Raw genomic sequence first — 14,991 nt, forward strand, 5'->3', positions numbered from 1 at the left:
AGCTCGCTGTTTTTTTCCGAGCTAAGTGCGGAATTACAAGGGAAGCAAAACATTTTGTTCCCAAGGAGAACTGTAAAATTAAATGACATAGGTTTTCCTAACATGTTTTATGTTTTCATTTTTCATAGGTTATTGTATTATTTGTATTATTACTCACTTTGGTATGGCAATCTAAAATATATGCACATATTATACCTTTAAAATCATGCATTGAACTAGTCAATAAAGAAAAAGCTAAACCGTAACGCCCTGTTGGAGGCTAAATCAAGACTTCAAGATGTAAATATCAATGAAACTACACATTATTAGGAGCCAGTTTTATAAAAATCGCATCTAATGAAGAAAAAACTCTTTAAAAGTGTAGAAGTTTGACGATTTCTCACTTTCTGTAGGATTTCTGTAAAAGAGTTATACTCTGATGAGCACTATTGTCTGACAGTTATATCTGCCATTTGCTAAAAAGTAACCTTGAATAGTATTCACTAGAGGCGCTGGGTAAGTCAAGCCTGCATCACTTACACAGTATGTGCATGTGTCCATAAATTAACTTAAGGGAGGAAAGAAATGCAGAGACAAAGCAAAAGGGGCAAAACACATAATTTATGTTAATATAATTGCTGAAGTCTGACTTGAATGGGAAAATGTGACTGTGGCTTAAATAGAAATGCAATAGTTTGAATGTATGTGGCCACAATTCACATTTATTTCACAAACTTCCTCGTTCTGACTGGTTCTTAAAATTACCAAACTGTCACTCTGCAGAAGGGAAATGCAGACGCGTTACATTTTATGTTGGATCACTGTTGCATTGATATGCATAGTGCCGGGGTGGCATTTTTTTCATAGTTTGGGTCTAATTTCCAGCAAGACAGTTAGCGTACTAAAGATTGTGATTACATTGCCATGCCAACTTACTGGCTCCGAAAAACTGAATTTAATGCATGAGGAAGAATCTGTCTGAGTCTTATTAGCCATCGTCTGACATCATGTGCTACATCTCAAAAGAGCGGTTTTGTCTTCCTCAGAAAGGAGGTAGAAAATGTGTTGCCGGGTGTCCTAGATTATCTGCAGGCTAGAGAATTGAGAGAAAATGGCTTTTTGCTCAAATGCAATCTTCTTTAATTTCCCAGTCTAATTCAGCATATTGGGTAAGACAGATTATTTTTTTTATTTTTTTTGCCCTCCCTTATGAGCCATGCGGTTTACATTATAATGAACTTGTCTTTTGCTCTCTGACAGGTGTTCATAATTGGACTCATAGCGGACAGAAAGTTCCAACACTTCAACCCCGTCCTGGAGACGTACATCCGAAAGCATTTCAGTGCTACGCTGGCATACACGTGAGCTCTTTTAAAACACCTTACGGCCCATTTCGCGAGCCGTCCATCAGCTGGGCCCCATTGTATCATTGTATTTGCAGGAAGCTGACCAAAGTTCTCAAGAACTACGTGGACAACGCAGAGAAGCTCACTGAACAGCTGCTGAAGGCCATGAAGGCTCTGGAATACATCTTCAAATTCATCGTCCGCTCCAGAGTCCTCTTCAACCAGTACGAAACCGCAAACACACCACTTTCATGAGAAACCCAGTGTTTTACTCTTGTGAACCAAGGCAACCCTCCACCACAGCTTGGACCGTTACAATAAAACAGATGAAGGGACCTCATAAACACACTATATGTGAATTACAGTTTTGTTGTTGTATTCTATAATGATGAGTTCCTTTTCCCCCGGTATAAACTGTTTGGGTTTACGCACCGTCGCTGAGTGTTTGGTGGTCTGGCGCCGCTTCAGTTTGCACAGTTTCAAACTTTCAATCACTCGTTTTCAACCACAAACGATGCATTCATCTCATATTTTTCGTTTTGCCATTTTCTTTGCCACGCTCGTTGTACATTCTTTTTTCCATGATTGGTGTGTTATCTCTAACTAACATGTACATTACGCCTTCTTTTGACTTTATTAATTATCTCTTCTTAATACATTTGATCTCCAGCTTCTTGGGTTTCCTCCACAATACAGTTATTCTGTATTTTCTACATTTCTAATAAAAGTAATGTCGGATTTAACTGCTCTTAACAGTGCTCCGTTCAAGGCTGATTGCCGCCGCATGTGGCTCTGTTTTCGACGACAGCACTTTTTAGATTGTCTCCTTGAATGTGTTTCTTTTGGTTCTTTGCTGTCGTGGGTGTTCATTGAATAATACTTTGGTTTCTCCCGAGAAAATCAATGTTTCGTGCCGCATCGATTGCGTTCTCCACGGCGTGCCACAGGTGTGGAATGAAGTGAAAGCAGGTATAAGTGAGGGGTCCGCGCGAGAAGTCAATTCTTTAGCTGTATTTATAATTGGCTTTGGGGATGTTAAATGGATGATAATGTTGTAGAGGCAGGGAATGAAGCTGTTTGTGTCTGATGGGCTGATGTATGATCCTGGACTAATTGAGTGTGCAGAGTTTGATTGGTTTTCTCTCCAATGTCTGGAGGACGCCCCGTCCTTTACCTCGCATATCAGACCACTTTCTCTTCCACACTGGTCCATTCCTACAGCGGGTGCCAAGTGGCTTCTTTTGAAAACAACTAAACAGCAAAACCTTTTTTTATTCTTTTTTTTTTTATCTATCATCGTTGAGATGCTGCGGTTCTTTCTTTGATTGGGTGCCAGTATCGGCTCTCCCGGGGTATTGTTGCTGAGTCAGACTTAAAGTTTATATTCTTCTATACTTTAAAGTTAGTTCACTAGAGCCTTTCACGGGGGGAAAGGGAAGAAATGGACAAGTCTACCTGAACCGATCTTTGACTTTCTGATACAGGTCAGTGTAAGAGTCCTATGAAATTCGAGAGAAGCACCCTTATTGTGGAGTTTATTTGCTGTGGCTTGGGAGTGGTGTGGCTGTGCAGAGCTCACCGAGTGCCCTGGTGCTGGATCGAGCATTTGTTGCGACGGTTCGGAGATGGATGCCTCTAATCCCATGATTCCTGTAAGCCGGCGGCAGCGACTGACCTGTAGCATGTAATACTTGCATCCCCCTGAGATACTGTAACACTGCAAATCCCACCTCTCCGGGAGAAGGCCGGGTGGAAATCAGATGCTTTGAGGATCACTTCACTCTGATTATTATGATTTATATTTCTTAAAACCTCATGTGTTTACATGTGTAATTAGTAATGTGAGTATATATTATAGAGGAAACCACACTTTTTTGGGGGGGGGGGTGGGGGGTCCAGTCTCCGGGAAGCAGAGTCGAGTAGAAGACGCATTACAAATTCTCCACCCAAGACTGCTTAGAGAGTAGAGCAAGTGAACCTTAGCATGACATTTGCTTCACGTTCCTCGTGTAGTATTCCAGGAGAGAGTCATTTGCATAGATCATTAATTTTTTTTCAGGGTTTTTTTTTTTTTTTGGGTTGGTTGTTTCCACATGGCGGCATGCAGGTGCTTGGGGGTCTTGTCATGTTGTTTTAAATGCTAATCTGGCTGGCAGCAGGAGTGATGTCTGTGGTTCCGGTCCAGGAATCTTTGTGTTGGTAACACACACACACACACACACACACACACACACACACACACACACACACACACACACACACACACACACACACACACACACACACACACACACGGGCCTTTCTGTTGGCCACTTTTAATGATTTAACAATGAAGCTTCAAACTCATGTCATTTTGAGCATGGGCGGGGTTGTTTACACGGGGATGAAACAAACGGCGGTCTTGTGATCATCTGCCAACGTAATTCTCTACTTTATCTCCTCCCAGGCTCTATGAGAACAAAGGAGAGGCCGACTTCATGGAGTCCTTGAGGAACCTTTTCACATCCTTCAATGACATGATGAACAGTAATTCAGAGAACACTGGCATGGTGAAGGTAGGCTGATTATCACACAAGTCCAACTGCTTGCTCCCGCTCCGACTCCGTGCCAGGAAATATCCACTACTGTGCGAATAGTAAATAACGGCTGCTGTGCGAATAGTAAATAAATCTGCCGTGATGTGCTTTGGAGGAGATACTCTGTAATTGGATATGCATGTGTCTTGTTGGATGTGCTCTAATGCGGCAGCATATTATACATTAATGATTTTTTTCCCCCCCGCTCATCAGTGATCCATGTGTCATCTGTGTTTCTTCACCTGTTTTTTGTCTTTCTGTGTAGATTCTCCAGCTTTGTGACCTTCTTATTTCTGCAAAAAATATTAGGAAACGTCCTAAAATATAGTCATAGTAATTATTTTAATAAACATGATTATCTACTTTATGAATAGGAGTAAATTAAAAGGGTATTGCCTCTCTAACTTGTGTTGTAAATACAGATCTATAGCTATGACAAGCTTCTCGAGTGTAGAATTGATAAAATGGGCTTTCTAGGAATCCCCAAGCCTGTTTAAAATATAATATACTATCCTTTTTTATCATTAAATGTGCCTAAAAGCAGCTTAAATCTTAAAGAGGTTATGTGCTTCTGGACAAGATAAATTTTACCACATAGGTTGTAATTTTACAGTGGATTATCATTTCGAACGGATTAAGCAAACAGGATACAGATAACTGAGCTTTAAAAGATACGTTGGTTCATACTGTGTCCAGTCTTAAAGCCACAGAAATCTCTAGCTGCATACAGAAGGTATTGAAGGCACAAGAATACACTGATCAGATTGTAGCTACTTGCTATAGCAACTGAAAAAGAAGTTTTGCAATAAGAATTTTCACATTTACGTCATCACCTTATCCCTATTTTATTAAGTTCTTCTCTGGTAGATTCTGTCTATTTAAACATTTTTGTTAAATCAGTCAAAGTCATTCAGACACTCACAGCTATATTTTCCAATATAAACATCTTGTCACAATACTGAATAGATGGAGGTTGTGGTTATTAGACGTCCAGGGTTGTTGAGTGCAGCTCACATGATATATGTTTGTTTTGTGTTGATTCCTGCTGTCCTCTATATACTTGTGTGTGTTCTTTCTTCCAACATTTCTCTCTTGACCTTGACTGTCGTGCTGCTTGGGTCTCCTCTGGCCTTCTGCTCTTTAGCTGCTTCTTAAGGTATTTATTTCACCATTTCCTCTCTTTTTTTCTGCTTCTTTTTCCTTTCATTCTCTATTCTTGTCACAAACTTTATTGTCCTTCAGCCCAAACTTACTGAACACACACGCACACACACACACACACACACGCGCACACACACACACTTTTTGAGATAACATAATCACAGGGTACATGCACCTTGGCACACCTACAGTAGATCCATGTGCACAGTCAACCATATGAGAAGCTCAGGAGTCAATTAGGAGTCAGTTGCTGTGTAATTGGGTGAGATATTAGCTTTACTGTCAGTAAATTAAAAACTGATCTTGAGGAACGGGCACAAAACCGAGGAATCCCGGTTTCTTCCCAGATCCACCTCCTGTGAAAGCAGTGTGACAGGTGCAGGCTAATGAGCAGTCCCATTATACCTCGCCAAAATAAAAACCTCTGAATCCTGATGAACATCTGGACAGACCTGCACACGAGCACATGAAAACTTTGGCACATGAGCACACACATACACTCGCGGGCTCAAACTTTACTCAGAACACAAACGCATGCGTCCGTTGACTGTGAAGCAAAAGAAAGCGCAGGGGCAGGAGGCATATTTCTGTTGACACTTCACACAAAACATCCCCGCACAACAGGTGGGAGTTTTAGTGGCTGCTGAGAACAAAGCGGACAACGGCTTCCTGTTGAAATTGCCTCTTTTATCGGGAAAGGAGGCTGGTTGCTTGCCGAATCAAAGTCAAACAACATCTTTGAAATCCGCTCTCAGGCTCAGCCTGCTTTTTGCATGTTAAAGGACAAAATTATCCAACGAGATTAAAGTAAAGTCCTCTTATCTCCTCTTTCTATCCAAATGTTGCAACTGAATCCAGTGTCATAAAAACACAGTTTGCCAATAATTAAATTGTGTCATCTCCCTTCCTAACCTCTGAACATTAACATTCAGCTGTCTCATGATGTCTGTTAAACAAAAGTACAATAATCACTGGTGGGCTGGAGCCGGTGAAGTCCACTGCACATCTGTAAGGCTAATCAAAACCCCTGTGAGACACAGTGGCATGGAGGCTAATGTGCACAGATGCTGTATAAATACCTAAATGCCTTGGCTGGCATTAAGCTGCAGTCAGAGAGGGAAGCGTCAGCTCGGTTTATCGTTCTCATTGTTAATAGACTGCTCTGATCCGTCACAGTGTGTGTGCACTTAATACTTTACTGTAGTAATGGTAGACAAAGGTTGATCCTAGACATTGATATAGACTCATTGGATGCATTTTTATTAATTTCAGGCATTTTAAATTAAAGTTTTAGTAGGATTAGTTGGGTTCCAGATGCGACTCGTTTATTATGTAGAGCTTTATGACAACATATTGGTGTCGATGGCTGAGATGGATATCAAGTTTGAAGTGGGAGAGTTTCGTAACAGGTCCCAATATGTTTTTGAAAAGCATACCTGTTTGGATCTTAAGATATTATTTTGTGATGTGATTGTGACCACCGATGAAGCTGATGGGCACAACCACTCTCACCGACAATAACACGGAGCATTAACATCAATTCCCAGTTTCTCAGAGCTGATCTAAACCCGAACAAAACCGATGTGATTATTCCGGTTTTGAACTTTGAAATGTTAAAATCTAATTTTAAAATTGCAGATTGTATGAGATAGACACAGCTGCTAAATTTCCTCAGATGATTAAACGCCGTATCCAAAGCAGAATAAATGTACCTGACATTTTTTTCCCTTTCTCCTGGTAAAGGGTGCTGCTCTGAAGTACATTCCCACCATTGTCAATGATGTCAAGCTGGTGTTTGATCCCAAGGAACTCAGGTAATCACACGTTTCCTCCCCCGTTTCCTTTAAAGTCATTAAAAAGGCAATTGCTTCAGAAAGACATATATAGTTGTGTAGGTCAACTTGTCAAGATAATACATTATGTGGCTCTTTAAGAAATAGAGCTTTTGTTAATGAGCACCACAGCTCATTAAAAACAAATATATAGGAAGATGGGATTTAAAGGTCTTTTTGCAGTGTCCTTTTGTTTTGAATTTCTGTTTCATGTTAGGATTATACTGAGACAAGGTCATGGCTTGTAATTCCTGTGGAAAACCATTTATTACTTCTCTTCCTTGGACTTTTACTTCAACGTTCACTGGCTTGTACAGTGATGGCTTCACCTGCTTAGAAATGTTCAGGTTGCCTCAGAAACCCAAGTAATGTTGCATAACGTGACTGTCATCAGCATAAGTATCACACTGGGAAGGCCATATGTTATGTTTGAGGCTGGATGCTGTTATTGTTTATTCACGTATCGAATTAATCAACAATTATGTGACGTGATGCTCACACAATCTGTCCACTTCTGATGTCAACGTGTGAGTAAAGACGGTTTTTTCAACAAATGTCGTGCTATTTGAGGACTCCTCACACTGTTAGACATTTTTCTGATGATAAAAAAGACACAGGCGGTATTTTAACCTTGAAATGGGCTTCATTCATGCTGTGCACATAAACAGTAAAAGAAACTCGGCAGCAGAGTCCAGGTCAAGGTTCACAAGAGTGTGTTGACGATGTTATTCGAATCACATGGTGCCTGGTGAAATGAACCTGCAGAGCTATGTGACAATCATATCACATAGACGTTACAATCTATTTGCATTTTGTCGGCAAGTAAACCTCTAAAGATTTGGTCAGATCGTTTGCTTTGCTATCAAGATTCTGTATTGTAGGGCATAATATATTTACCATCCAGCACGAGGGTCGACTTTGCATTAAGTGAAAACTATTGAGACATAAACTGTGATTTTTCAATAAGAGCAGATTCTATTTGTACTTTTTCCTCTGTATTAATAAGACATATTCAGTTAAGTTTGTCAAAATCTGCTAAAGCCTGCAGAAACGCCGTGTTCTGAGAAGTGATGAGCTTTTACCAACATCGATCTGGCGAGAAACACTTGCAGATCTCAGCTATTTTATTTTTAAAGAAATTTCAGGCATTTCATGCAACAAATTGAAAGTGTATTCGTACTTCTTTGGACTGAGGAGAACAAGAAGCTGTCGTTTCTCTGGTACATCAAATCTATGGCCCGATAACTAAAAGGAGTTTGAAACGCCTGATGTCGAATGTTTGTTTTTACTCCCCAAGAGTCATTTTCAGTCCAGTAACACGTGAGACAACCCAACAAGTTCAGTTCAAGAGGGTTCAACTAGAAGAAGAAAAAAGCTTTTCAATTTAGCCTCATTCTCAAAGCTGTGGTCACTGTGAACCATTCACCTCACCAGAAATCAAAAACTTGGCTCCTCTTCTCTTTTTTTTTCCCCCCCTGTATGAGCAAAGGTGGCATCAGCTGTTCCTGTTGTTAGTACAAATATGGCTGAGTGGTTGTGCTGGAGGCGACTGAATCGAAGCCTTTGGGGTGAGGATGTTTCATCCCCTGCCAGAGCCTTTTTCTGTCCTCCTTGAGCCTCCGCTCGCCTGCATAATGAGCATCCGGCCTCTTCATTGAGGAGAACACTGTGTTTTGTGCGTGCCGAAATGTGGATTTTATCTTTGAGGCTCTCAGCCGCTGAAGACTCAGTTCGATCTCATCAGATCCTCAAACAGGGGGAACTTGAGTTGCTGGTAGTAAAGAAGTAAACATCATCCAGTTCCACTGCTTGGTGAGAGAGTTCAGCCATGTTTTCATTCCAGCCAGTCGGTATGGAGGTGGCAGACGCCCACACAGGTAATTTCTCCCATTCAGACCGATTGGACTTTTCCTGTGGACCTGTGTGGGTGTACTTTCCCTAATTGGCATTTCAGTAATTGGACCCTCATTCGTCTGTAAAAACATTGACACGTTGCTCAGACTTTGATGAAAATGCCCGTTAGGTATCCTTCTGCTGTGATTGTTTTTGTCAAATTACTTTGGAAGACCAGTAAAAGCACAGTGCACTGCAGCTTCAGAGGCTCCACAAAATAAATCTGTGAATGTTATTTTAAAAAAAAAAAAAGAAAAAGGTTTTACATCTTTATTTGTTTTATAAAGGTTCTTTACATCAATGACACCACCATTGATTTGCAGCGCTGCATTGCAGCACTACTATAAATGAACACAGTAAACAGTAGTATGCTGTCAGGAGTTCATCGCAGGTCAGTAGGTTCGGATCAGTTGACGGCTCTCCAATACTTTATCTTTTATGCTGTCATATCCTGCACCTTTAGCCGGGCAGGTAATTGTGACTGTTGCCCATGTGGTTGTTTGGGACCTTTAATTGCATTTGGTATGACTGCTGGTGGTTGGAAGCAGTGAACCGGCCCGATAAGACAGATCGGTTTCACCTTTTGGTTTTATTGCCCTTCTTTGGTCTCCACAGCAAGCTGTTCTCCGACTTCATCCTGAAGGTCCCTCCCGGTCGCCTGGTAAAACAGAAGCTGGACTGTCTGATTGACATTGTCCACAGTGATCTCTTCACTCATCACGGTGAGTGCGCGCACACACACACACACACACACCGTTCAGTAATATGGACAATCGCCCACAACACCTGCCTCCTGGAGGTACAGACCTCTGAGACCACAGTAAAGGTCACTGGTGAGACGTCTTAATTCGTCTTGTTTTCTAAAAGGATTAAAAATCCCCACTGTTCAGATATTTTTATGAATGGATCTTTATCTTTTTGACCCCAGCTTTTCTTTTCTTGCATTGAATGAGATATCTAAAGCCTCTGCTTGCATTGTGTTGCATATTGATTATTACAGTTTGTGTGTTTCCATCAAATGTGTACAAAGTGTCAAATAATACCGACTACAGATTCCTGTGGATGCAGTTTTCTCAAGTTAATAGCACCTGTTTTTTTATGTTTATTCTTAAATCGGGATGCGCCAAACGAGCAGTAAAAATGACAAGGCCGCTGTCAATTACAAGCTTTTTATCGACGTACCGAAAGCTGTTTATAAAAGATGAGGCGCTCTCCCTGACTTAACAACAAAAAGTATTTAAAGACTTAATAAAACATTTTAGAAATCGTAAATCAACACAATACATTTGACTCCAGTGTTGACGTCTGTTATGTCTTCTCGTCTTTTTTTGTTCCTCTCATCGATGCACTTAGGGACCGTGTTAAAGAAGATGTTGGCCATGTTGTAGTAATGCTAAATCTGAAGGAGAAACCGGTGCGGTGGTTAAATAGGAACATATCTTTCCAGTGTTGACGGCCAGAGGAGCTGGTTGCAGCCTGCAGACGAGGCCCAGCTGCAGTGATATTTAAGGGCCAAGCATTTCGCTGCAGGCACTGGTCCCTCTGGGGCCATGTTAGGGTAGATGCTGATTCAGAGAATAACTCACTCATGTACTGTCCTGCAGTGGTAAATAAATGCAAAGTTAGAAAATAGCTGCAGGGATTTAATTTTGGCTGGAGGGGACAGCACACGCCTCAGAGCGGCCAGCTAATGTAACTGAGGTGGACAGTTTTGTGTGTTTGGTCGTTGCAGCATCAGATGTTTAGGTGAACCGACTAAATGAGAGACCCTAGAAAGGTGTCTTGTCCATCACAGTGCAAACTCAGAAAGATGAAGGACAGACATACCCAGAGGCAATTTAGAAACACTAATAAGCCCGAAACACACGTGGAGAAGAGTACCACCCTGAAAGGCCCACCAGGACTCCAGTGGCCTGAGCAGCACACCACCGCACAGCCTCTTTTTTCAACATTCATACTTTACAAATTTATAAGTTATACCCCATTTGCCCCGGCCGCACTACATCTTTATATAGTCTAAAGCATTAACTTGACTTCTTAAGGATATGTGTCCTTTCAGCCTCAATCTCTAACTTGGCTACAGTTTGGAAATGCTTTATTGGAGACAGTAATCACCACAAGGAGAACATTAGTTGTTGTTTATAAGATTGGGTAATCAGTTGTAATGAGTGCTTGTGCTCATGGGGCATTTTGTTAGTTGCATTATAATCCCCAGGCGGTCCTAATAAGGTTGTCTTGCCAGCAAACCCCGGAATGAAACGCACTGAAATGGTGATAGTAAATAAACACTCTGCAAAAGTCACCCAACCAGATGGTCAACCTTTTAGCAGGGAGTTTCTAATCACTTTCTAAATGCTTATCAAAGTGCTCCGAACGTATTCACTGATTTTCTGTCCTGTTGGTTACACAATATTTACCGTTACGTGTTTGTGTGTACGAGTGGTCAGTATCTATGGTAAGTGGACCAGGGAAGAGGAATCTGTGAACAGGTAACATAATGGTGGATAGCCACGGTTCATTGATGCACAAAAGTAGTCAGTAGTAGAGCCGGCAGAGGAGCTATTGCTGCAGATGTTCATGCTACTTCTGACAGATGTGTCATAACATAGTGTATAACGACGATACTACACAGTATTAGCCAGGTGGGGATGATGGCTGATCAGAGTGTCTTTGACATTGTGTTGAAAGTGATTTAGAAGAAGTTTTTCTTCAAAATGTGATGCGTTTTTATTCCATTTCTATTTTGTCGCCTTCACTATTGGTGATGTAAAAGAGAGTGAGCTGTACGGGGGCATAAATTACTTACAAATGTGCCCATTGACAGAGAACAAATATGTCAGCTGCTCTCTTGGTCTGTGTTAAAAGGCAGACTCACTGTAGCGTCTAAAATCTGTTTGTGATGGAACTTTGAGAAAAGCGCTCATGGCCTCGCGTGATAGTTCCAGTCTACTTGTCAAACTCCCTCTGTGCTTGTGTGTGTGTTCATGTATGTATGTGTGTGTGTCCATTTTAAACGTGTCTGTTTGTGTTACCACCTGGAATTATTTTGGGTTTCGAGGAGGTGCAAGAGGCTTTAAGCGCTATGAAAACAGGGTATTAAAATACTCCTCACAACGCCAGACGCCCTTGAATAGAAGACTTTTTTTGTTTTGGCTCTTTTTTCTTCTTCACCCCCTAGAAGATTATGGTGCACACACAAATAATAAAAACACACTTCCCTTTAAAGCTGTATGAGCTGCACAGTGTTTCTCTTCCACAGCCTGAAAAATATCTCAGTGCAGATGTGGTTGTCACTTTGTGTCAGTGTGACAAGGCAAACTCTGGATGTCCAGACCATCTTTTCTCAGGTATATATGTTTGGATAAAGCCACTGTACCGTGGAGGACTCTGGTTATTCGTAATAGGATATCGCAGTGGAAGAATCACAAGTGAAATTTTCGGTCCAAAGTGAAATGTTGTGACAGCCATTGGCTATTTTAAGATGAAATGTATTGACCTTTGTCAGATGTGAGCTTCTTTTTGCTGTCAAGGATGTATGAAGTATACATAAATATATGAGATGAGCGAGGACTGCAGGTATACATATGGCTCGCGGTGGGTTGGCACGGACCTCCAAGGATAATGGTTCTTGAGTTTGATTACCCCTGCCACCGTGTCGAGACAAACACGTGTAGGAAATTTTCCAATGACATTGATGCTGTCAAGTCATGCATCGGCAAGCACCAAAGCGGGAGGAAGTTATTACTGCATATGTTTGATAGGTACATGTACAAGTTGGTTTTTTTTCTTTGACTCGGCTCACAGTTAGAGATATAGAGATTTATAATATGTCGCTTTTACAGGATATATCCATATTGTGCTTTATCAATGTAATATTCCCAAGACCCTGGAGCCAGCAACATTAAATATATTTCTTGTGTCTTTAGCCTTCCATGAAGCATAAACCAAGTATCTCAGAAATGGGACAGGAGCCCTGTTTGTTGTCTCAAAAGGAAACTCTAGTGATTAAGGTTTCAATGTTTTTGAAAAGGCTCCCATCAATCGTAAGCTAATAAAAAGAAATGGTGTTACCATGACCTGGATGACTGAGAGTCTGCACAGACAGGATAAGCTCTTTTTACAACCCCAATGCTTCAGTCGATATAAACCTGAGTGTCTGTGGCCGTATGCCTTCAGACTTGTTTATTAATTACCTACAAACCTCTCTCCCTTGTTTATGATCGCCCTTGACTAACAAATCCTTTTGTGTGTGATCATATTTATGAAGGAACGGTGTTTTATAATTTGAGCAGACATTCCACTGAAATACAGTCGGCACACAAAAGTTTTCCTCATAATTATTTTTAACAGAATCTTTAAAAAAAAAAAAAAAACTTTTTAAATGAGATTTCTAGAGATGATTAATGGTGTCATTGGTGCACTAATCGATACCTGAGAGATGAAAATATAAAAAAGAAAAAATTCAAAAAAATCTTCCTGACTCTTTGTTACGTTCCCAATTACTGCGCCAAGGATTTACTTTGCTTATATCATAAGAACTCATCAGATTCTCTCTGTGAAGCTGTAGCTTATCGCTAATGGAGCAATACATAAAGACGATCTGAAGTCAGTTTTATTTCGTGTGTGTGTCAGTTATGTGATTCTGTGTTTTTCTTGCAATATCAAGAGAAAAGTATTGATTTCTGTCCTCGTCATTGATCCTCATGAAATCAGTAACACCAGCCCAGTTTGAAACATGGTTCGCTCACTCCGGGATCAGAGGATGAAAACAGTAATTGGATTATGTTTTACACGTCTGAGTGTTGGTAGAGCGAGAGGTCACTGCAGTTCATTCCATTCATTATAAGTTATCTTCTTCCATTTATCATTGGCCTTCAGCAGAATAGACAATTGGCAACGCTTAATGTTTTTGTGTCTTTTGATGAGTAATGAAGTTAGAATTTTTATCCCGTCCCAGATAAGGAGCTTATTGAAGCCGAACCGTGTCTGTGATGCAGAAAGATCGTATATCGAGTCTGAATAAGAATGTGTTGCTTGGCAGCCATTTAGAGCAGCAGCGTCTCTCCACTTATTGTCATTTTAAACATTTTAACTGTTTTGTTGATTTCAGTCAGTGCTTTCAGTTTGATTTTTCTCAGACGATATCAATACTAAAACTTTAATGCTGCATCGACTTGCATTATGGAAGGTTTACACTTTTCCAATATGTCTCCTTCTATTTTACTTTATTTCTCATCTGACAAAGTATCTTTTCTTATTTGAAAGTCAGTGTAGCAACAGCTTTGCGTAACGCCAAGAAAAACTGCATAACCTGGTAAATAAACAGACAGCCACAGGTTTTTATCTTAAATGATTTTAAAACTAGTATATCACGCACTGCAAAGGAGTTATATTATCCAGCTTTTCAACACTTTCACATGGTTTTGTTAGTTCAAAATTGTTGTTTTCAAACTTTATTGCACTAAATCCAGCTTTTCCTTTATTTTCCCTCTATTTGAATATTGGATCATAGGAGCTGCATTCAGAATCTGCTGTGTGTGTGTGTGAGCTGGACTGGCTCCGCCCACACATGCCCATCTTGGGAAGAGGAGGAAGTACTTCCTCTCATGGTGCCATGTGCCAGAGCAGAGCTGCCTAATTGTGGGAGGAGTCAAAGGGAGGGCCTACCTTGATTGGGATCGGCTGAACCCCCGATGACACTATATAGGGTTTGGTTTCTGATTGGCCGATTGGAGCAACAAACTAGGGGCCAGGGAGAGAGAGGACAGACTGTCTTCACTTCTGGGGTGTCATTCTAGGTATGGGGACGATTATTACTGTTGGAAAACCTTTTAGAAAGGGAATTTTCCATAATGTGGCCTCTTTAACTTCCCTAATCATTGGTCTTCGAGCTCATTATTGAATTATCTTCTCTCTCTGTGTATAGGAATTTAACAAAATCCATAAAGTTCCAAGAAGTGTCGACTTAGCCACACTCAATTTCAGAAAAATGTACTTACTTACAACTTAGGCCTTTCGCTCCTCCTGGAGCATAGGCCATCAACGAGTTCATCCCTCCATCTCATCCCGTCTTGAGCTCGTCTCGCCAGCGTGTCCCAGATGTGACCTCAGCTCTTCATCTCAGCCTCAACATCACGCCTCCAGGTGTTCTTGGGACGTCATTTTTTCTGCTTGCCCTGGTGATTCCATTCTAGAGTTTGTGTT

At 40.9% G+C, this 14,991-nt stretch overlaps 1 protein-coding gene across 1 annotated transcript in view; it reads left to right on the forward strand.

Annotated features, from left to right (window-relative positions):
- Positions 1-14,991, forward strand: part of dock1 (dedicator of cytokinesis 1) — a 175,801-nt gene that overhangs the window by 54,549 nt on the left and 106,261 nt on the right. The window contains exons 21-25 of the mRNA XM_080466196.1: positions 1,240-1,340; positions 1,421-1,549; positions 3,772-3,880; positions 6,806-6,876; positions 9,403-9,509. Of these exons, the coding sequence (XP_080322322.1) occupies positions 1,240-1,340; positions 1,421-1,549; positions 3,772-3,880; positions 6,806-6,876; positions 9,403-9,509 (517 nt within the window). The remainder of the gene's footprint in view (positions 1-1,239; positions 1,341-1,420; positions 1,550-3,771; positions 3,881-6,805; positions 6,877-9,402; positions 9,510-14,991) is intronic.

This window comes from Lipophrys pholis, assembly GCF_963383615.2.
Source record: "Lipophrys pholis genome assembly, chromosome: 1".
Lineage (NCBI taxonomy): Eukaryota > Metazoa > Chordata > Actinopteri > Blenniiformes > Blenniidae > Lipophrys > Lipophrys pholis.